The sequence below is a fragment of the Colletes gigas genome, unplaced genomic scaffold (genome assembly GCF_013123115.1).
Source record: "Colletes gigas isolate AHSC1104 unplaced genomic scaffold, ASM1312311v1 Colletes_gigas_Sc00010, whole genome shotgun sequence".
NCBI lineage: Eukaryota > Metazoa > Arthropoda > Insecta > Hymenoptera > Colletidae > Colletes > Colletes gigas.
In genome coordinates, this window is record NW_025106639.1 from 4,316,044 (window position 1) to 4,340,225 (window position 24,182).

Genomic DNA, 24,182 nt, shown 5'->3' on the forward strand with positions numbered 1-24,182 from the left:
CTTGTTATTCTATTTTTACATAAATTTACCGAGGAGATCTTAGGGGCATTGTTCAAGCATTACTTTACGAATAAAAAATAAGATTAAAAAGAAGCAGCCTCGATGGTTGCGGGGATAAAAATTCTTTGATGGTTCATCGAAGCTTGTTTCTTAACCCAAGAATCCTTCGTCCTATTTTTTGGGGTGGCAATTCCACCCTGTCGTGGATTCGTAGCGTCGAGTGGCGACACGCGCGTTTTTCCATCGGCGACGATCGATCTAGTCTAGAAAGCGATCCTCCTCGATCGCGTCGACGGAAGCAATCGGTCCTGGCGCAACGATCGTCGATCCGAGAGCGGTATTATTAGTATCGACGCTTCCTCCCTCGTAAGCGATTGGGTTGGATGGTTCTGCGAGGGCAAAGGGAGCATTGTGCTGGTGGGATATTGCGATCCAATCGTACGTAAAATTAGCCACGATACTACTCGTCCGATACTCTTCCGATTCGATGGTATTTCTCGCTGTGGCTAACCTTCCCTTTTCGTATCGAGGACGCCCAGAGGGATATTCGATGGCCGTGCTGTGAATCCTGTAAAAGTTCGCGGCGCTGCAGGGTCTTTCTCAGATTTTTATCGGGACAAGCGACGCCGGTGCTCCCGGTGATTGGCTGCGTAATTTACATGTAGATTGTGTGTACGACCACCAGGGGCATCCTCGCTTGACGAATTTCCGTGGATACAACCTGCATATTTACAACCCGGTATTTCTTTTTTCGACCCTCCCTTTTTTTTTCATTTTTTCTCTTCGTTACGGAGAACGCGCAAATTTTTCCGGAATAACGCAACCTTCTCCCCGCGTTAGGCATTCGAGATGTCCCAGAAATTCGTTCGCGTGCTCGTTGGGGTAAAACGGAACCAATAGATAGGGTAGGAAAAAAAACCTTGATCCGTAACGGAAGCGGAAATTCAACGAGTCGGAATAATTTAAGGACACCGGATTTGTTCAGCCACTTTTCCGCCGAGTTATTTTCAGTAATTCCAAAGAATGCAAATTTGTACTTCGTTAACATCGTAACGAGCCATTTATTGTCCCGGTTAAACGTTTTCGACCACCTGTTCGATGTTATTAAAATCGAAGCACGACGGTAAATAAAAGAAATATGGAAATCACATTCCTCGTGCATACAATAATCGTTTTGTACGGAGATCGAGGAAACTTTACGATTCTGATATGAACGTTTAAATTATACTCGTATTCGGAGTACCGATGAATCGTTTCTCTGTACTTTGACCCACGTTTCAGTGAATTTGTCGTTCGAATATCGTCGACGATTATCCTCGTCGATCGATCGCGTCGTGTCGGAATTTTTCAATGTTTTCGAAGACGTTTCCCATCGAAACGTATGAGCGATCGCCCGTCCCTCGCTCGCAGCAACACGACGCCAAGCTGCGAGCCGCTGATATCATTAATCAGTCGTCGCGGACAGCAGGTGGAATAGCAGATGGACTTTGCCGGCGCCCAGACCATCGGACGCCTTCTCGCCCGATGCTAATGACCCGACAAATTTTCCAATTGCTCCCTATCCTGCAGGAGATCTCGTCCCCCGCGAAGCTTGACAAACGACCTTGATCGACCAGGGATCGAAGCTTCCAAAAGAAAAGGAACGACTCCGGTTTGATTTTTCAACGAGCCGTGTCGCGACTCTACGAAAGCTTCGAATTTATAGGTCGAAGGAGGGCTTATCCGCCAACGATTCATTTCATTGTCCTGTAGTTACTAAACGCCTTTTTCCCCCTGTCGCGACCAGTCGTTTTTATCGGCCACGTTGCACCATTCATCCCCGACGATAGAGGGGGAGTCTCTTTTTTCGAATCCACGCGATATCCGAGCCCCGAGGCTTTGTCTCCTTTTCAGAGAAAGTCTCGCTCGTCTTTACTGTTGGGTCTATTAGAAGCTTTAGACACAAGTTATCGAGAGAATGGACCGTTATCGGGGTTGCAGAGACAGATGCTCGAGTTGTAGCGGGACAAAAGCCATAAATAATAGAATAGAATGGCCCTCGTGCGCTTAATTAACTCCACTTCTATCGGAAGTGGAAAGAAAAGCTTAAAAAAAGTTTGATCGTTTCTTTCTCGATTGACTTCCCGACGTTATAAAAATAACGAAACGTTTGCTCTTCTACCGGGTTTTTACTGTGTGGTGAATTCTTCAATTTTTCGACCTATGAGCGATGGAGATATTTAGTCATCCCCATTTAAACGGTCGTGTTTGTTCACGCAACGAGAGTAAATATTACCGAATGGTGCTGTACACACAGAGCCTCGGTACGGTTTTAGTATTGACATTTAATTTTTTCCCGCTCGTGTACATATAATTGGCTCCTATGAAAGTAGGTTTTATTGTTTATGTGTAGTTCGTCTCTGAAATCGTGTCCATCTCCCGACTTGTCGCTCTCATTCGAGTACATAAATATTTAACGCCTTATTTTTCTAATTGCCAAACATGTGGAGGCATCTAATTTTTATTTTTTTTTTTATTGCTACGCCTTTGATATGTCGCGCAGCTCTTCGCCGCTTTCACGGAACTTTTCTCCGCGCACAGACGACGGAATCGTGGAAGTAGCCTTTGTGGACGTTCACGCACAGCACCGAGACCTGATTTCTGTCAAGCGTTCGAGGTCAAACGCACGTCTGCGGAGCAAGTACAAGGGCCGAGGCACAATTGGCCGTGCAATTATGCAGCACAAAAGGACTTCGTAGCAGGAGCACGCGACGACGAACAATGCGTTTTCGAGCGTCTGACGCGAATTCGCGAGGAGCCTCCCGAACCGCGCACGTCCGCGTCACGCGAAATTGATTTACCGCGACGCCGGGGAATATACTAACTAAATTGGGTTAAATAAGTTGTATAAACAATAACAAGGAACGTCGAAAAAAGAATTCGTACGAGAACTTTTAATTGACTCCGCTGTGACACGTGCTGGGAAACAGAAATAGGTAGAAAGAATAATTGGACAGCTTTTATAAACCGCGCGAGCCTTTTTATATATTTAATTTCTGTTTTTAATTCGGTCTACCTACGCGTCCCTTTTTTACTGGTGTGAACGCTTCAAAGATTCTCGATAAAGATGTCTTTAACCCTTTTCCTGCACCGTTTAATGATAAAGTGTTAAAACTGATGATAATAAAATTATTACGAAAGCTGTATTTGCGGGTGAAAAGACGGATTTCCCTCGCATCGTGAGCATCGCTCGGAGACAATGATTGGAGCTCCGCTTAGCGCAGACGTCGATTTGTCGGAAGATTTGCGAAATGTGGGTCGCGGCATCGAAACAACGCGAACGATTTCCATATGTAAACCCGTCGATTGAACTTTATACCGTCTCGTATGAATAGTCACGCCGCTCGTTTTTCCTCTACCTTCTCTTTCGCTCCTTTTTTAATCAACTGACCTAATTCCCGGCCGACAGTTCGACCCGTTTTGTCTCCGCGATGCGGCCGTAAGAAAAAAGGAGCCTCTTACGGTAGCGTCTTGCCAATTGAAATCCGCGACAAAAGGGGACAGAATGAGACCGATGGGGCGAAGAAGCGGGACGCGGGGCGTCTCCTTTGTGGGACAGGACCCCGAGTAATGGACGGTCTCGTCGAGAATCGCCTCTTTTTCCCCTCCCCCTTGGAGAACTCCCTTTGAGAAGGAAACGAGGAGCTGACCTCCTGAAAAGCCACCCTACGAAAATCGAAAGTAATAATCGAACTCTCGTCCAGGCTTTCGGGAAGAATTTCAACAAATTTCAAATTGAACGTTTTTTAATGTTCCGTGCTTGTTTCTTGGGATATTATAATATTTAGCGATTTTTAAATACGATCGATAGAAGTAACACGGATGCACGGTAAAAGAATATTAAGATAAGCGCTATTATAATGTTACGGCCCGCGGGAATTGTCAAATATACGGACGCGATTTCCGCGTGCCAGCGCTTGGGGGTGCTAAACTACGTTAGATAAGGTACTTATCCGCTAATGTGCATTCCGACCCATATATTCCTCATTACCGAAAATAAAAAAATTATAAAGTACGGTATTTTTCTCCGAGAGCACCAGACGTTCCTTTAATAGAAACTGTAAAATAACGTTCCCGCGAATCCGTGAGAAGTTTTGATTTTGCTTTGGCTGCCTCGGAGCGTTCGTCGCCACTCGACGACGCTGTCCGTGTTAGCTTTTTGACGCGGCGAAGCGGGCGACGGGAACAGACGCGTTCCCATCCACCGAAAGCTCTGTTTCTTTGTTGGTTTTTTCGCACTCTCGAGTGCTTTCAACCCGTTTAAAGTAAATCCGTGAATATTGCCGTACGCGCGACTCTTTCGGGGACAGAAAGAGGGAAAGAGAGAGAGGAGGAGGCTCGCCTTTTCACGGGTGGAATTTCGAACGTATACCCACCGTACGCTCGCGTCGTCTTTCTTTCTCCGGCTCGACTGAATGGCTGTTTGTGTTCGCGATTTGTCGAGAGCGCGAAATAGGAGGATCTGATACGTTCCTGGATCCAAATTCGTCGGCCGGGAGTAAGCCCGCCATTGTTTCGAAATACGCGACCGTATGCGCCCGAGCAGCTTCCACGCGCGTTGTTATTTCTCTTTCGCGCGATCACGGTTTCATTTCGTTACGTATAACTCGCCCTCGCGACGGAATGGCAATCGCTGCCATTTTTCCCCGTCGCTGCCCTATCGGTTTTTCGAAAACCTATTCGCCATCACTTTTGTCCCCGACGATTAAATCGTGACTTTTCCCTTTCATAAACTTTCGACCATTGTCGTCGAAGTAATTGCTCCGAGGATCGTTGAAATTTAAAAAAAATTTTCCTTACATGGTTGAATTTTGCGTTTAAAATCGGGCCAGGCCCCGGGTAACAGGATAGCACAGCGTGGGCGCGCGAGTCGAGGATCGAACCGGTCGCGAGAACTCGAATCTCGAATGACGACCGCGGGAATCTCGATGCAAATAAGCCCGGGGATCAAATGTCCACGAGGCTGGTTGCCAAATGAAATTACTTCGCCGCTCCTCGAAGGACAATGCGTTTAGTCGCGTGACACAGGTGGTCAGAAGATTAAACCGAATCAGAGCGCGAAACTGACGTGCATTCAATTAAGCTGTAATTGCGTATCGCGCTCGCGCGTCTGATAGTTCGCGCGTTCGCTAAATAATTTCAGCCAGATTCTCGGGGCCGTCGGCTTAATTGAATAAATTAGTAACAACCTGAAAACGTTTTACGCCGGCACGACTCAGCGTGTGCGCGCAACGACGACGAACCGAGACAGCTTTCGCCGGGTACCGCCGCGAAAGCGTCGCCGACGTTTACGCAGTTAAATATTTACCGTCGCGCGAACTTTTTACGAGCTTCGCCGTACAACGCAATAGCTTGTGGCGAAATAACGAAACACGAGCAGATCCGAAAGGTACGTCGCTTTCAACGGGCATTAACGTGCTCGCAATCTCGAAGACGACGTCTCGTGGAAGTGGTTGTCTCGCTTTGGAACAACGCGGTTGATAATTTGTTAATTGTTTTCGCGAGCAGTTCCGTTCAAGTTTGCCCCTGAACTTTTTTACTCCCGACGTCCTGTATTAACGAAGCACTTAAAACTTTAATGGTTTGTCCCGCGTCCCGTTGCTTCGACGTAATTTAAAATTCTCGTTTCGCGATGCGGCGGAACAAGAGAAATTACTTGGACCAACGTCAACGACAAGTCCCCGCTCAAAAAGTTGCAGCTGGGAGTGGACATCTTATCGTACTCGAGATACGCGGGGCTGTTCGTCCTATCGTTTATCACTTGGATCCCTGCACCTGACGCGACGCGCTCCTTGCATAGATAAACGTCACGATGCAGTCTCGCTGCCTTTTTATGGTCCTCTTTGTTCCTGTCTAGGGGACAACGAACGCAACACTCCGGGCAATTAATCCTTACGTGTACACGAGCTGTTTCCCTACAGGTGGGCGATCTTTCAGAGTCTAAGTGGCAAAATAAGGTGAAAATTAAGGGTGGTTCTTTAAAACTATCGACTGTATATAGTTATGTGTATAGGAAAAGGTTATCAACCCCCAACTTACTCGTGCCTGGGGAAACAGGCAAGTTTTAATCAAGGAAATCGAAGTTAATCTCCGATGCAAAATTGGACACGGTTTTATTGTCGTCGTGAAAGCTTGGATTGAAGGATCGAAGAGGATCCAGCTCTGTTTACGGAGTACTCGAGCCGCCAATTACGACGATTCTAAAATTAAAATCGTCTATAATTGTATCGTTGGTTTTATTACGTTCGAGACTCGTGCTGAACAACTCGAATATACAGGGTACAGAAACAAAATACCTAAATATCTTAAGTAATTTGAACATTGTTACATAAATATTAAAAGAACGCAATGTTAAACAAACACACATATTTTCTCCGTATCGTATGAAATCCACAAGTCAAGTTTCTGTCTCGTTTCTGACAGTACACCCCGTATAATGGGTTTACGTGACCGTAATAGGAAGGGTCTTAATCAGTCGGACTTGTCATTTGAACAAGACGAGCGCGGAGGGTCTTCCAGTTGCCAAGCAAGCTTCTTCTTCGTTGATTAAAATTTCCTTTGCGCGCGCTGCTTCCGTGGAACCCGATAAGCAACTTCTTCGTCGTTGTTCTCCCCTTTTTTTTTTTCGATGGACAGCCGAAGAGCCGCTGGATTAATGCAACAGGACAGAAAGACTGTTGCTGCGTGGTCCTTATTTTTTTGCGACAATTACGTCAGCTGGAGCTGCGGTTATTCTCTCGCCACTTTTCGCGACGCTCGGCGGTCGGAGTCATCCGATTCCTTGCCCTTCGAAAAATTTCACGATCGCCGAGGATCGATAGATACCAAGGAGGATCCTCGGATTAATTACCCGACGAGCAAGCTCATCGATCAACTGCGACGCTTCTCGCTGTCTCGCGTGTGCATTGATACACAGGACGCGTTGTGGTTATTCTTTCCGTCGTTAACCTTTGAAGGGTTTTCGCAACGAAAACCTGCGTGCAGTGACATAAATCTTTCGCCCGAGTCGGGCAATATTTTATTCGAATAACGAAACAAGCGTACGAGCAATTTATTTGTGATATTTACTCGATCGAGCAGTTTGATTTGTTTGTTTGCGAAATGCCATAAATTAGGGAACATTATCGGTACGGGATAACGTTAGCGTGCAGCAGGTTTAATAAATTCTGATTTGCTGCGTTTATATTGCAACAGTGGGAATTAAATTTCAAATTATTCGCGTTTCCATGTTGAAAAAAATTCTATAAAGGACAGCCGTTTTTCGCTTGCAACCGTGTCTGTGTGCGGAGGCTCCACGTTGTCGGTAATTAACCAGGATGCCAGGGGCTTAAGAGGGTGCAGGGCACCTGTAATTTCTTCTCCAGCGTCGGTGCTGAAAAGTAATTAACTGCTCCAGCGTTCGATAAACCGACCAATACACGCTTCCATCGTCGATCCAAGTTTGCTTCGCGTCTCGAAGCGGTTGCACGAGCAACGTCGTTACGTGGACACCTCGACTAGTCTCCCAGAATCGAGCGAATTTCATTCAAGAAGGAATTAGATTTTTAGATCCGCTCGTAAACCAATTCTTTATACGTTCATTCGTATCCAGGCGATCGAAACCGTAGATAGAAGTTTAATTACGAATAAATTTAAAATTTGTATTCCCTCAGTCACTCCACGTAAAAAAATGAATCGAAAACGTGGAATAAAATTTTTAGCTAGACGGCTCTGTTTACGAGAAAATTGATTTCGAGAATTTGGCATCCGTGCAATTCTGTACTACTTGGCTGACGTGTCTGATCGTTATTCGGTGTTTCTACTTGCGTTGGCATTTTTGGTCGCTTGGTATTACGTTGCCTGTTTTCCGTGAATTTTATCGTCGTCTGACCAGATAGATTAGGAAGACTTAATATGCAAGTAGAAGCAACGAGTATTGGTCAGACGCGTTAGAGAAGGATCGTCCAAGTATTATTTATTGGTTCCGTAATCGTAGAAAAATGATGACGAATTCATTTCTGTAATGAAATTAATATTTCCTTTTCTGGTCGGATGATTACCATCGAACGTTTATTTTGCAATCAGGGAGGGCCATTATCCGTTGTCTGGCGTTTCAATGAATGCCGCGAATCTTGGCGCGATGAAAATAACACGCGGAACGCGAAACGTCGGCCAGACGATGAATTGCAAATGCTCGCGTGTCGAGAAAATTGCCGCGTAACGCTTTGTACCAGTGTTTTCGGAGTGAAAAAAAAATGCATTTCTGACTTGGCCGTAGAGCGGATCGATTAATTTTTGCTGACTATCGCTCGTTAGGGGTACCTCGTCCCTAGAGCGGTTGTCGGTGCTTTTTCGTTCCGTGAAATATGGGGCACGTTTAATTGAAATCAATCCCGCTCACGGTAAAATCGAACGTTTTAACACAAAGAGGTGAAATCTTGTTACCGTGACCAATCGAATTACCGTTTGGGGTACTTTACGCGCAATTGGCGCAGTAATGACCTGTTTCCCTGATAAATGAATACGCGGATATTCGAATGGAAAGGAAATGGAGCAATGAAAAATTGCTTCCGTTCCACGGTGTAATATTTTCACCCGGAAATAATACCGCGCCGTTGGTAATGTACAATTTCCATGCAGGTAGAAATCCTTATTATGGCTGCTGCTGCTGCGTGAAATGTTGCCGAGCGTACCGTGGAAGATTGAATATCAAATTTCAGGTTCGAACTCTTTCGTAACGATGCATCATTTTTGGAAATGTCTCGTTGTCGAATTAGTTGCGATTTATATCGTCTAACAAACTTCTGAGCCGACCGTAAACTTACCGAGGGATCCAATGTTCTTGATTACGGTCCGCGGTATCGCTCTCGAAGGGATCGCCATTAGTCCTGGGGATACTTGTACTTTCGAATCGAGGATGTTTCCCAATCGTCGCGGTATTGTTCGAGGGCAGGAGTCGGGGGATCTGCGAAACACGTGAGCAAAGATGATATAATTGCATTTGAAACAATTACTAGCGACAACAGAGGGCAAATCCCTTTCGCCGCGCGCACGTTTATCCGCACACGCTCGATCCACGAACTCGTCCCCGAATTAATCATCGATCACGTGTCCCTTCGGGGCGTCGTGTGTGTACTTTGGCGTTCCGGATAGCTGCAACGGAGCGTTCGCAGGGACCGCAAGTTTGGCTAACGCCCTGCTAAACGCGTTACCCGGTGTTTGCCAACTAGTTAAAACGGTTGATATTTGCTCCTCCGGTCCTTGAAACGTATTTCGAGCGTGTGCCGCGAACACGCCGAGGTAATCACGAGTCTCCGTAACGACGTGTAAATGAACTCGCCCCCTCGTTCCGGAAATGAAACGAAGAATTAACTGGTTGTTGCGATGCGTCCCGATCAGCGCTTTCCATCTATATTATACGACTTCGTCCTCGATCGTTCTGCATTGTTCCTTCATTAAGACGCCGAGATCGATCTTTATTCGACGTGTTACAACATAATAATTGTAATTAAAAGTCTAAGTTGGAATTCTCTTGTGACATTTCTGCTTTATGAATAACAGGTAACTCCATGACCTACATTTTGTTAATTCAAAACATTGGCAAGCAACTACTTTTGTATCCGAAAAATGAATTTGGCTCCTTTTTCATAAAAAAATTAGCAGAATGACTGGAATCGTACTCTGCTTTACTACAAATACAAAGCAGTCTACGGTGTCCGTTTTAAAAAGTAACAAAAATGTCCAGACGAAATACTCTTAAGGAGGAAAATGAAATTTAGACGTCCATCACCGCGCGATCCTTTCCCGTTGTTCCGTTCCGTTAGAATTATATCCTGAAGTATCGACAAGCAATTAAGGATCAAGCTGTACACGCAGCGCGAATCGTTTCTCCCGGGACAAATAATTACGATCGTCTGGCGAACGCACGCGAACAGAGTCGGATGTTCTTACGAGACACTAGAGAACACGAGTCCCGTTGCATTCGTTGGCCCCGATAAATTTCTGGCGGCGTGATAGCGTGCATGCGACCCTCGCATTAACGGGACAACCACTGCGGAACGTTGCGACATTCGATAGTTTCGGCCCGTGTTCCCTTGGCTCCGTAAATTCGAATCGCGCGAATGCAGATCCGACGATCCTGGATCGGCCGGAACGAGCCGCGGGCGTAAGAGATCCTTTTGTCGGCGACAAGAATTTATGGAGCGCGAGGTGTTGTCGTTCCAACGAGAATTACGAGCCCGATAGTTGACTAGGATCACGGGGATCTTGCTTGACGAGCGTTCGCTAGGAACGAGAACCACCAGGACCGGCGTCTTTCCTCGCGATGCATCGATCGCGAGGATATTACGATCTTGGTCATGAAATAGCTCCGTCTTTGGAATATTTGTGGTTTCGGAAATTTCCTATACTCGTACGAAAAGAATTTAAATTGATTTAATAAAAAACGCTGTCACGGTGACGTCTTTCCAAACGGACCTTTATCGTTTGGAATCGCTAAGGTCGCAAGTAGCAACGTCCATGCACGAAGTTACAGCGAACCAGTTCGTTATACGAGCACTTCCGTGTCTCGTGTTTATTCCTCGTGTTGTTTCCCTTGCTGTCCGTCGACGACATTGTTCCCTTTGTTCCGCGACGGGCGAAAACGATTTCAGTTTGCTCGACGCCCGCACGAATTTGATTGAGTTCCACTTGGAAGACATTTTGCTATCGCGTCCCCCCACCCGGGAAGTGGGCAGGATTCTGGACAAAAGTTTCGCGCCCCTCGCCATAGAGCATCGTTAAACGTAGAACAACAATCACGATCGGTTATCTTTCGAGTAAACGCAATTCAAATTTACGCGCTTCGACGTGTTCGACGGACAATCGTTTGTACGGATCATTTTGTTCAATATTGTTCCGTCGTTAATTACATTCTCGCGCTGGTCCTCGAGCGAAAATCGATGCCGAAATTGCGGCGGCGGAATTTCGACATCGACGACCCTTTAAAAACACACGAAATTCAACGGTGCTTATCCGTTTTGTGCGTTCGATTCGTTCCACGGAGCCCTTTTGTTCGCCGTTTTATTATTCGTTGCCACGGCGAATTTCGGGCGCGAACGGGCACGACGTCGTTTCGAGGAACGTCTTTGGAAGGAAAGAATAAAACCGAAAAGGAAAGACGGCTTTTGTTCGGAGTCAGACGACAGAAGGGTGGTCGAAAAGCAGCGATACTTCGCTGAGAAATTGCTCGCGCTTGTTTTTTTCTCAGAAATAAACACGCAACCGTGCATCCTCGGGAACGAAAGTAATGGCACTTCAGTCGTTGGCGAATAACAATCTCCGTCGTCCATCGTTACTCCATTGAAATTACGGCTGTGTCTCCATCGGAATTACGGCCTCTCGGTTTTCATTATCGCGGCACGACGATCCTCGATAGCGACGTTTTAATAGCTTGGATCTCGGGCTTAGTCGAAGGGACAGCGGCTCCGGGAGAACTCGATCTCCCGAAGGATACGCGACCAGCACTCGCGGGAACTTATCCGACGAGGGGATAAGTTCGACGGGACGATTTTTCCCCTAATGCAGTTTCCACGAACTCCCGGCGATCTTTTCCCCCGTGCCGCGGAAACTCGCGAATCAGGAAACGAACTTTGGATCCCGATCGCTCGAAAGAGACGGCCACGGATTCGAACTCGATCCAGGATTTTGGGTCGCCCAGGAAACTCGAGTAACCGTGAATTTATTTTGTAACTTAATAATGGGTATTACGAATTTACTGGCGGATCAAACAGTTACTTAACACCTAAATGCATCGCGTTCCCGTTTGGCAACATTCCAATCGTTCCTAATGCAGCGGAAGAACGACACTAATTGCACTGTGTGTTCGAACGTATCGATACTATCGCGGGTACATTTATCGAAGCCAATTTAGACAAAAACATTCTATCAGACACGATAAATGAATGCACGTTGCGGATAATCGACTATCTTGACGGATTCTATAAAATATACGTCAGACTAAATTTCGGTCGCTTCTGTCTCTACAGCACGATCGGGGGAATTCGATTTTTCAGGCGTTTCGGAGTATTTAGTTGGACCACTTTGCGCAGCTACCGCCACTGAGAAGTTTCTTGCGCCGCATTACGTTAATATTTAACGCGTTCGTTGCTGTATCGTTATCGCACCCTCGACGCGCCCCGAGTTTCCGAGGTCCAATTTGCTCTGCGCGGAATCATTTACGCCCTCGTAATAACCGGCGTTAATTCCTCCGCCTTCATCTTATACCGGAAAGAGTTTCCGGTTTTCATAGGGAATTCACCGCCGTTGCTCATAGTTCGAAACTTGGGCGCCGTGAAATGCGTCAACCCTTTGAGTCGAGTATTTCTTCTATTTTTTTTTATCGGTTAACCGTCCTTTGCGAGCGAAACGAACAGCGTTGTATTAAACTTCGCGTGATGAAGTTCTAATTACAAGATTTTTTTATTCTCCTGCCTGTGTTGCCGTGCACAAATAAACGAAATTCAAACTCGACTGATACGTTAATTTCAACAGTGTATATAAATATAACGGTGACCCAGCTGGGAATCGATGCACCGCCAAAGCGTTCCGAGTTGTTGCTAGTCTTGTTGCCGTTTGCACGTTCAATTAAACGCTTAAATCGTGCCCACAGTAGGTTGTGCTTTTTCCTGATGTAATCAAGAATTCTTGAGGGAGGGTACGGCAAGTTAATAACAGTACGCGGGGAGTTGTTACAGGCGAGTAGGAATTGGCATCGTCAAAGGGATTTCCATCGTGGTGATTCCCCAAACGTTGGTACACGTGTGCTCTAGGAGAAACGGTGGTTCCTCTGTACCTTGCGAGTAACTACCCAGTTGATTACCAGAACGCTTCAAATATAACAATAACATCGAAATAGTGACAACGCGTGGGTATTCGAATTTTATACGGAGGGTTGCAATATCTGTGAACCGTTCGAACAGCGAACTATTTCAATAATCGTAGTCTACTCGATTGACCTAACGATCGTCCCTGACGAATCTGTGTTATCAATTTCCTTCACGCTCGGCGGCTCATGCGCAATCGACTTGGCGAACGGAGGGGTGGTTCTCTGTAATGGCAGAGGAGAAGGTGGCCCCTGGAAATGTCGAAGTTCGACCATTGTTGCTGCCCGCAGCATCGCGTTCACGTGTGCATGCACACCTGCGCCAAGACGTCGCGAGAGCAATGCAGTTTGAGCGTGCCTCCGTTATTGACATTTACCAGGGATTTGCTATTGAAACTTACGCCCCGTGAGCCACAGGCTTCCATCATGGAACGGGAGTTTTACGGAACGCTGGTTTCGATGGCCGCAGATGCGGCCACGACCGAAACCGGAAATTAATTAACGCTCGCTGTTGATAACAATAACTTCTCCGCGCTCCGCTATATGATCGAGCAACGTAATTAATTTCTCGCGACGGAATTCTTGGTCCCAATTGCGAACAACGCGTGCACGCATTGACGAAACGGTTTCGTACCCAGCTCGCGATCGATTCGATTACTCTCGAAACCCAAAGGGTCCATTGTTGCCTGACAAATTGAACGTTACACGGTTCACGTTGCGCTAAGATCGCATCTTGAGATCGTTAGCGTATTCTGTGTTTGTATATTTTTAAATAATACTCGTAGTTGGTCTTTTGAAATAACAACGTTCGAGAATCAGATTTGATTCGAACGTGAACCGCTTTATGTTTCATGAAGGAAGAGTTTCAGAGTCATACTGGGTCAAACGTTATAGCGAGCCATCGTAAAGCAAATATGTGCACATTCTACTTACTCGTAGTGCCACGTTCCCCTTAATGCGAGACTGTATTTTCTTCCTCTCTGCAATATTGTACTTTAAATTTTCAACCTCTGTTTCCGAATTAAATAAAATTACTGCGTTTGTAAAGACAACTTATTATTAGCTGTATAATCGAGTAACGAACTCCGTGGATGTTAACAGCTGTGACGTTTCTAGGGGAAAATATACGAAGCGTTTTCGCGGCATTATACAAGGAGCGCGAACGAGTTGAGAACTTTGGATCGATTACTGGCGAAATGACCTGTCGAGTACAAGCTAGCCGCCGAAATCGCGTTATTATACGTCAGAGGTCGCAAAAGCAGGCTCTCTTATTTTACTTAACGTTTCTTTCGAAACGGACCATTGCGCGGAATTTTTATCAGACGATTTTACTTCATTTTGGCTTTTCCAGTTTTCTATCGTAATAAACGGCAGTCAGATCTTCTAATTTATTGCCTGGGAGCAGCGTGGCTTAACGACGTGAAATAATAACAATATCTATGTAGCGGTAATGCAAGGTACAATTAAGCTTAGGACTTAGGAAGTAGAATTTCTGGGTAGATAGATAGTTGGATCATTTATTGCGTTCTCTGGAATTGGGGCTCCTAAGAGCATTAAGTTAAAATGTAGAATATCTAACTGAACGCGAAGCTCTCCTATCGTAGAAATTTCGACAATATGCTAATATAAACCGAGCACATGCTCAGTAAAAATTTAAACGATGACGATATACATTCTGAAATGATTTTCCAACGTTTCCTAAATTAAGACGCTTCGGTGGACGCGTTAAATCCACGTACGGGAGTTCCTTTATCCTATTCAATTTCACTGATGCAGAGTCGATGAATGTCGAGCACGAAGGTTGACATACTCGGTGGTCTTTCGTGACCAACTTCGATGAATAGTCGCGAGTGGTCAACGCGGAGCACTAGGTGCTCCAAAGTATTTAGAGACACGCGACCTGGCGCGATGAAAAGGAAACGCGAGTGTCTGCGGAGAACCGTAAATGAGAAACTAGTTTCCGAGAAACTTTCCGACCCGTTCTCGCGATAAACTAGCGAATGGGCCCCGGCTCTTTATCCTGACAGGCGAAAATCCTGCATCGATGCTAGTCTTAATCGTTCGCGTTGACAGAAACGTGACAGATCGATTTATTTCCCAATTAAAATCATTTGCAATTGTACTTTGTCGGATGTTTAAAATTCTCGTGCGCGCTGATCTACTTCAAACGAAAGCTTAAACGTGATCCAGACGCTCAAGCCTCGTCTTCGTCGTTTATCCTGGCTCTTGAAACCAACATAAACAGCGATCATCTCGGTTTATTTTACGCAGTATTAACGACATATACGTTACAGGGTTCCTCGGACGGCTTCGTGCTAGCGATATAATTCTTTACTTCTCACAGTTTATCTCGTTTAACGACGCTCTCGCGTACTCCTTGCCGGCTAGCCAGAACCTGTGTGTAGCTGTTTGAGCGAGCTTGTGCGAATCTGTGTAATCTCGGGGTAAACTCGTCCGGGAAGCGTGTAGTCGTCGACTGAGTTTCGTGGTCGGATCCTCGCGCAAAGCGTAAGGGAGAGACAATTTTCTAGAAAAGTAAGCGAACGAACAACTAAAGTGAATAAAGTAAGACAAAAGAACGGAAGCTTTCCCATTCTTTGCAAGAACTTCAAATATTATAAAAATTCAGTCCAAGTTTTAATGACCCTTGCTGGGCACGTAAGTTCTCTGTACGCCTTTGTCAACGACAGCCCCTAAAGAAACATTGAATTCTTAGCTGACAAAGACGTTTGTTTGTTGCAGCTGGAGCCGCTTCTGAGGAAACTAACCAAAGGTCCAGTTCTGCACACAATCGCCACTCTCTCACGAAGGGTAAGCAGATCGAGCACGACGAGCTACACACGTAATTCTAGAGAAAATTATGGCACAGCCTCTCGTTCGACGTTCCTTTCAGGCACGCGTAGCGTTGCAATGTCGCTTTCCTTTCCCCGATCGAATCGATTGCACGCGTTGTAGATCATCGTATAACCGATGGGCGCACTTTATATGCATGCTCGTAAATAGGTTAGTAGCCGAGCGAATGTTTTAGGTTCTCGTATGGCATGCCATTGGTTAGGTGTATCGTTTCGTTTCCCTTTTGTCGCGAAAGCTGTCCGCAAAATGTTTTCCGTTGACGCTGTCGCCGCGCCAGGGGAATCCTTTCTCGCTGATCAGTGGCTGTAAATTCGCTGAACAAAGGCAGCCATTCGTTGACGAATATAAAAGACACTGGCGTAAAGTTTTACCATCGTTATTTCCTATTCGAGAGACAAAGCACGGAGAATATTTCGCCGAGATATATACGGTTCAGCGGTCACCGCGAAACCGTGATTCTTTTCGCGAACGAACGTTGGAAAAACGAACAAGAAATCGCGCAGAGAGTCCGAGACCTTGCCCTGCAAATTATTCGACGATTTTTGGCAATTTTTGCCCGGCGATTTCCGTCGCAGTCTGGATGAGAAGGATCAACGATCGATCGTATCGCCGAATCGCGTCGGAACGGCCGTGAATTCTGAATGGAGCTTCCGACGGATATCGTTTGATTGGAAATAATATTTGTTGATCGAAATACGATCCAATGGAGTCGATATGGAGTTATTATATCTAGTCTGGTATTAAAGAGACGTCATGGCGACAGAAATGTATAGTCCCGTTTGGGAAATTGGACCTTGATAATCGTAAAAATATAATACGTGAAAGATTGATTTTCTCAGATACAGTGTCTTTTGAACGAAGCATTTTTTAATTACATTGAGAGAAAATACAATAGTTTAAATAGCAAGGACTTGTACGAAAGAACACTTATATTAAAATCGTGATTCCGGCTGTATTAGTGCTTCGTATACACTTTTTAGACACGAAGCCTTGAAAAATTACACGCGTTTGTGTATTCGTGAATCTAATGCATCGATCAGGCGTATCCAAAATGAAAATACATCTGGCCCGCGACAGATAACGAGCACAATTCCATCGCGCGGCGTAAAACGACGAGTGGATTTAATAACGTTTTAATTCCATCGTTCGCGCTTGGCTTGTCGGATCCCTCTTGCTGGAAAAGCTGGCGATTCGATCAACCGTGAAAAGCGTCGGTGAAATTGATAATAACGGGTGCATTTGTCCGGAAGGTTAACGAAAGATCGGTGATCGGTGAGCTCTGAAATATCCGTTTCGCGACGAGCCTCGTGAGATCCTACAATGTTATCCGTACGCGTTACTCGGTTCCGGTTTAACGACAAATCGTGGGGAAAAATCCTTTTGATTCGACGTGTACGTTTGTTCGTGCTATCGCCAAATCGATTTAAACGTCGAGCATACAACGCTGTGTAATTTTTGAATATAATTTCAATGAAGTTGTACAAAAGAACGAAGGCCAATGTTTCGGTGTCGATGAAAGCGTAAACGAACCAAAATGGGGAGATCCTCGATAACGCAATTAGAAGCGTGTTCAAAAAGTATCAGCGGCGCGTTAAGCGCAAGGACAATTATCGAGCCCCGAGGCCGGAACCGGAAACAAAGTCGCGCAGGATCGTTGCACACGCGAGCCTCGTTAAATATTAGTGGAACACTGGCGGCTTTGGGATGCAAAATCCAGGACAATTTCGATCGTCGCTGGCAGATTCGAACGTGCCTACATTAAAATGTACATCGTGTCGCGTAAGATAATTCGATGAACCCGGATTCTACGGATCGTCTAAATTTGCCAAAGACCCTTCCACCGGTTTAACTTTGCCCAGATTGCAAGGAATAAAAAAAGTAGTCACGAGGCGACGTTGAGCGCTTACGATCGACGTGATCTCGAAATTCGATCGGAACAATACGCAACGATGTCGCTTCACGCGGAAATATTGAAACGTAATTACGAGTCGCGACAGCGGATCGATCGTGTCCCGATAACGAGTGATCGATCGTGTTCGTGGAAATCGGCTGGCCACTCGTGGGGCATGCATTATTCGAGAAGCAGCGGGAATACCGACGACGGTGGAAGAGGAGCTCAAGGAGCTGGGGGATGGAAGAAGAAGAAGAAGAAGAAGGGTGGCTGAAGTGGAGAGCAGTCGACTCGACAAGCGTCGCGAGGATGGAAAAACAGTAAGAACGGTGCGCGGCAAGGTAGATGGCAAGAACAGATTCCTATTGTTTTCCGACCCACTTCCTAACGCTGGAAGATTAACAGTGTCCCTCGGTTGTATCTACTGACAGACTTTTCAACGTGCAACCTAGGAGAGACGGTGCCGCGACCTCGACATCGTGGAAATAGAAACACGCTGGCCTAAAGAGAGGACGCCTAGGCGTCGTGATTCGAGTCGCTGTACGACGCATTCCGGTTTCGGATATTTCCCCGGGAATTTCACGCCGACTTGCCGCCACAACGACGTATATTCGCCTTATTTCGGACGTTATTCGCCCCCGAGTATTTTTCCCTTTTTCGCGTAAGAACGCCCATTTGAGTCTCTGTTGCGGCTGAAAACAATTTCGGTGAAAGTATTCTGCCCCGAGTGATATTGCGCCCGGAGAAAGACTGGAAAGGTCTTTTGTGTGCACGCATGGATTTTCCACCTTCCGAAGATCCAAGATACGCCCCGGCCACGTTGTTTCATACAATGTTACGTTCCGCATTGTAACGCAACCATCCAGCCAGGCGCGTTCCTATTGGCAACAACAATAGGCTCGCGTACGGACGCTCAACCGGGAACGCGTTCTTTGTCGTTTCTTATCCGCGAAAGGAAAACTTCTTTCTGACGCTCGGTTGAAGATCGCGCGTTCGATACCTTTGTCCTTTTAACACGTTTTCCGCACCTTTTCCCCCGCTCGTGCCCGATTCTTTCACATTTTATTCATAACAATTCTAGAAATTCATACTGCACGCGAATATTTCTGCAATATGCACGATCGATGCATGAAATAATGAATTTTCTTTCCTCGGAGGAGATGCTCTCTCGCTCACGATAGCACGACGTCGATAAGAGAATTTAATTTCGTCGCGGGATGAAGATCCAGCATTCAGGGACGGCCGAAGGGAAGTTTGGGCCAAGTTGGGGAATCGTCTCGACGAAGTAACGAAGCGAGGCGTCCCCTTCGAAGAGAAAGCTGGCTCGATCGAGTAATAAGTGCGCAATTGGAGATCGGAGGCCCTCGTCTATTAAACGGCGGAAGCCTTCGCGCGAAGCTCTAAATCTGCAGGCGAGAAACGTTCGCCGTGAGATAAGGGTTCAGAAATAACTGGAACCGTCGCGATATCCCAGCGGCCACGGTCGACAATTGGGTTTCTTCGCGGCGAAATTTCAATTCCAACGCGGCCTACGGAACCAGATGAAAAGGCTGGATCTCCATTGTTTCGCGCCTCGCTTCCAGGGCGACGGAAGATTAACAGAGCCGACGTGTGTATATCCACCGCCGAGGGCCTCTCGACGTTTTTCGACCGTTTTCGTTGGGAAGCGGGACCCATTGTGGCTCGAGACCGCTGTAATTTAAATCATCGTCCAAAGATTTTTTTGCCGGGAAATTCTTCTTTTTTTTTTCTCTCTCCCTCTTTCTTTATGCACCCTTTTCCAGCATTTTTTCCCCCTCTCTCGTAATCATCTTGAAGGGGGTCGCGGTCTCATTCGCTCGTCCTTCGAATTCGTGGCTCTAAATTAGGTTGGAAAACGTATCGATTCCGTCGCCCAATCGGCTCGTCTGTTTTTCTACCCCCGAAAGTGGAGCGTCCGCATTAATTACGTGGCACGCTTAACGCGCGTGCATCCAATACCATTTCTTTTTTTCCACCCCCTCGCCCCCCTTCTTTCTAATTTGCAGACGTGGCTGCAACGTTCGTTTCGTTGACAACTCTCCTTCCAATGCGTCCGACAGAACTTTATATCCGTTAACGTCGAAACGCTTTCACCCTGTTTCCCTTCCTCGTCCCTCGCCCAACCCCGTTGCTTAGCGTCTCCCTCCCTCGTTCGATTCCACATCCGCATTGCTAATGAAACGTCCAATTACCATCAACGGTTGCCACGAGGCGGTCCGCGGGTCTCTCCCCTTTTGCTCTCACACTTTTTCCTCTCTTCTGACATTTGCAATCAGCAGCCGGAAACAACATCGGCAGGTAGCAGTCTTCCCTTCCCTTTCGCGCGATGGAAACGAACCCAACTGGCTCGCGCTACCCGTTTTCTATGCTTTTTTTTTCCTTTTTTAAAGCGCGTCGAGGTCGCGAAAGTAAGTCGCGCGAATTCCAATTAATCGGGGCATAAAGGGGTCTCAACGCGATCGATGATCGGATGAAAATTTCATTTCGCGTTGTACCGAGTCCAAATTCATATTCATACATTCCATTTTGAATCGATTTCACCCTTCTACACGCTCCCGGTTAATAAGTATCGTTAATTATATCGCGACTGGTGCACGTGACACTTGTCCTGACTATGAATAGATCGTCTTATAAAACATTTTTATCCAAGACCGTGTAATTGATTTTTATATTTTTAATGGACGCCGAAGTCGATGATAGAAACGAATGAAAAGCAGGCCGATATCCCTGTTAACCGAAGAGCGAAATGCACGAGACTTAAATCACTTCGTATGGAATAACTGACTGCCGCGATAACGCAAGCTTTTCAGTCTCCATTTGCGTTTCCATGGACGATTATCGGCCCGCGATCGCGTTCTTGGCGAATCCACTCCGTGCCTGCTATTCGCGTAATTATATAGCACGATTGTTGCCTTCGTCGTTCATTCGTTTTCCAATTACCAATTATCGTCGATGCATCGCGTTGATGTTTGCAGCCATCATGTAGAAAGAATTTTAAAGTTCCCGTTGCCAGTGTACAGTTTCAGATTTCACATGGCTCGTGTAAGTAGTTTAAATGAAAAATTCTGCAATTTCAATAAATTTTTTGGAATCGTACAGAAGCCTACCACGTGCACTCGGCCTAATTTCCAGCTGCTTCTCGAAAATAGTAAACTCAAGTTTGAAAAGTCCCGAATAAAGCGTTGCTCCGCTCGTCGAGAGCGAATCAACGTCGAATTCCGCGTGACGGAAATGTCGAAAATAAGCGAGCCGGTTCGCAATTAACGACAGTCGTTTGCGAATCGCATGGCTGTATCGTTAACGTAACCGCGCCTGGGCTTTGCATCGATCGCTCGTTTTTGCAGCTCGTCCGCGTTTCGGTCGCTTTCACGATGAAAATCCCCTCGCTTATCTGCGCTATCGCCATTATTCTTTGCGCGCGTTCGTAGAAGAGCCGCCGGAAAAGCGTATGGGACTTCCTTTAAATTCCAGTCTATTTTTCCTGGCCTGTTCCTCGCCATTCTTCTAGTCTGTATCCTGAACCGCCGCCCCTCGAAAACGAGATTAAAGCTGCCACGTAGATACGTGTAATTCATATTTCCCCGGAACTGTGCGCCTCGAGCGTTCGGAAGATGGAAATCTGTAGCGAAAAGTTTGGTCCCGCGGGAACGCCAAGTACGTACGTCGTAATTGAAAGGCTCGTTCTGGCGAATTTCTAACTGTTAACGGTGTTAAGCGCCGAGTACTAACGAGAGAAGGACCCAACTTTGGGTTTTAATGTGCTTGCGTAAGACGTTAGAGTTCTGGTTCCTCTTGCAATAATTTTAGGAATGTTAACTGATTCGATACACGGCACAAATATCGTTATGTTTCACGCGAATGGGATAAACGCACGATCGATACATTGGAAGTCTCAGTTTCGAGTACTATTCACCGAGTTTCGTTTAATTGGTCTCGTTTGCAACTGCAACAAAGCTAGTGTTATAGTAATCAAACGGCAGTTATACGTGCAAACATTTGTTGCCAGTGGAGGACTCGTTGATACGTGGCTCAAAAGTACCATACTCGCGATACAAAACCTTTACAGTCAATTCAAATAACGTTATTGAATGTGCAGGGTGAGCCACAACGAACGGTGGATTTTGTATGCGAAAATAAATCAAAGATGTGGAATAAAATTTGCTGGTATAATGCTTCGAAGAAAGGTATTTTATAATGGTATTCAGTATGTCGGAAGGAAGGACATATCCGCATGCATCTGAAATTTGTTTTCGAGAAAATCGAGCTTGAGAATCGATTCGGTACGCGTGCGACTGAATACGATTTGGCGGCCGCGTCTGTCCATTACTTACAGTTTCTACTTGCGTCGATGTTATGGAAGATGGCTTCTATATCCATATATGAAATGCTAAAAAAATTGTGGTAGAGTTATACAAAGCCAAGCGACAGGGTCGATGAATACTAAGTTAATCTTTAATCCACACATGGCTGCGTCTTTTCACACCTAAACGTTCGTGGTTCGACTTCACTGTTCGGTTAACATTTATGTTACACCGATAAAATAGACGAACGTGCTTCGAAGAATGGTATTTTCTAACGATACTCGACGCGTTGGAAGGAAGGAATTAATTTAAAATTTGCCCAATTGGAATAATGTTATTTTATAGTTCAATTTGTTGGAGTTTCGGTAGGGAAGTACTTCCTATTAGAGAAACTTAAGAAAAGCTTTTAGTTTGAATAAAATTAATCAAAAATAGAACTTAATGTTCCTCCTGATCTCTGGTTTGCATCTTCACTTTCAGTTAGAAAGTGAGCACATTGTTTAGAAAATAACTGGCAGAGCGAAAATATCAATTAAGCAAACTTAGCCATTCGTGACGATGAGAAGGCTGGTCATCGATCATTTAAAAAACTTATAATTACTTTGAATCTTCCTCGAAGCCATTTCCGCGTTCGAGAGTAGAGAAATTATTTGGAGGAATAAAATTACGTAAGAAATGACGTTGGTCCACGCGTTTAAATGTTTTTGATTGCGCGTAAATAGTCGAAAATGGCCAAAGTTCTCTCTGAAATTTAATAAACACGGTAATATCGAGGGCCCGGGCGTTCGTCGTTCAACAAAATCGACGCAGACGGCGGAGTGCTCTGTTTGAACAAAGAATTCTGTAGGAACGAACTTCAAATTTGTCTTCCGCAGAGCAAACGATGCACTGGTTCGCCCAAATCGGAGGTGACGAGGCTTCTCCCGATTCGTCAGGTAATAATCAACGTGGTAAATAACAGGCGGTGTGCTTTGTCAAACTCGTCACGATGTTTGCACGGAATTTAATTCCCCGCGTAACGAGTGCGTATTAATAGTAATCCCCTGTCGAAATTGGAAATGACCGCATTCAGTTGCTCCCGTTCGTCGTTGCTTTTGTGTGCGTTACGTGTTTGTGGTTGGTGTGTGCTCGTGTGTGTTGCACGCGCCTATGTGTGTGTAGAAATATCGTTTTCTGTCCGACTCTAGGGCTATCTTGAAATCACCGTTTATCTACAAGCGGAGATTGTAGGTTAATAAAGCATTAGTATTGCAAAATAGGAAGTCATTCGCAATCTCGTTTCATACATATTTATATTGTTTCTTTTTTTTTTTTATAGACCTTATGCATAATTATTCCTGAAGAGGGCCATCAAGAAAATCATTCAATTTTTTATGCTGCATCGAGGAACGTCCTAAAGATTAAATATTGAATTTTCTTTCGAGAACGAAATTCGAGACACCGATACTCCGAGGTCCTCGATATTCTATCCAGTCGCTGTGACGCAATCGAGTCTTCGGGTTACAAATCGAATACTTTCCTTTTTCGCGTAGTTGCACGCGTCTTTCGCCCTATTTCTAATAATCGCATTAACCCTCGAGGGAAAGAAGCATTCCAGATACCGCGAAAAACGATGGCCTTCTTCTCCACGGCGGCTGAAAGCAGAGCGTCGGGAAACGGAAGGCGGAATTTATTTCTCGGGTGCTTCTCGCCAGCTGATAAAACGAAACCGGTCAAGAAAAAGATTCCCGTCGACGCTGAAAAATTGATTATACTCGCCGGGTAATCGAATCGTCGCTATGAAAAACATTCTCCCGGTAGCGTCGACTTTAAAACTTCCCTTCGTTCGCTGCGTAATACAATAATATTGCATTGATTTGATTCCGCGAACGGTGTCCGCTCGGCGCTCGAACCAGGCCTCAGACAATTCTAAACGTTATAAAATAAAATTCATACACCAGTTTTAGAATATTCAAGTAAAATGTATCGAGTTAAATGAATTTGAATTCGAAAATTCGTGGGGCACGCAGTGATTTTGGGTCTGGCGAGTGTGTCTGACCATACCGCGGCATTTCTACTTGAAATATCGTTTCTGTGTGGTCTTACAGTTAGTTCAAATTAATTTAAATAATTGTATCGACATCGACGCTTTCAAACGCCCAACGTAAGTAGAAATAACCAGTGATTGCAACTATTCGACTATGATTTGAATTTGAATCGTGGCTTTCGGAATAATTCGGAAAGAAGCGTCAGGTCT

The 24,182-nt window shown here is 45.6% G+C and overlaps 1 protein-coding gene across 23 annotated transcripts in view; it reads left to right on the forward strand.

Annotated features, from left to right (window-relative positions):
* LOC122397947 (MAP7 domain-containing protein 1-like) overlaps nucleotides 1-24,182 on the forward strand; it is a 219,619-nt gene that overhangs the window by 174,498 nt on the left and 20,939 nt on the right. For 12 of the 23 annotated variants that reach the window (XM_043397464.1, XM_043397459.1, XM_043397471.1 and 9 more), the window contains 2 exons: nucleotides 15,623-15,691; nucleotides 22,822-22,881. In XM_043397464.1, coding sequence (XP_043253399.1) covers nucleotides 15,623-15,691; nucleotides 22,822-22,881 — 129 coding nt within the window. The remainder of the gene's footprint in view (nucleotides 1-15,622; nucleotides 15,692-22,821; nucleotides 22,882-24,182) is intronic. The other 11 variants (XM_043397472.1, XM_043397467.1, XM_043397462.1 and 8 more) reach the window with 1 other exon arrangement.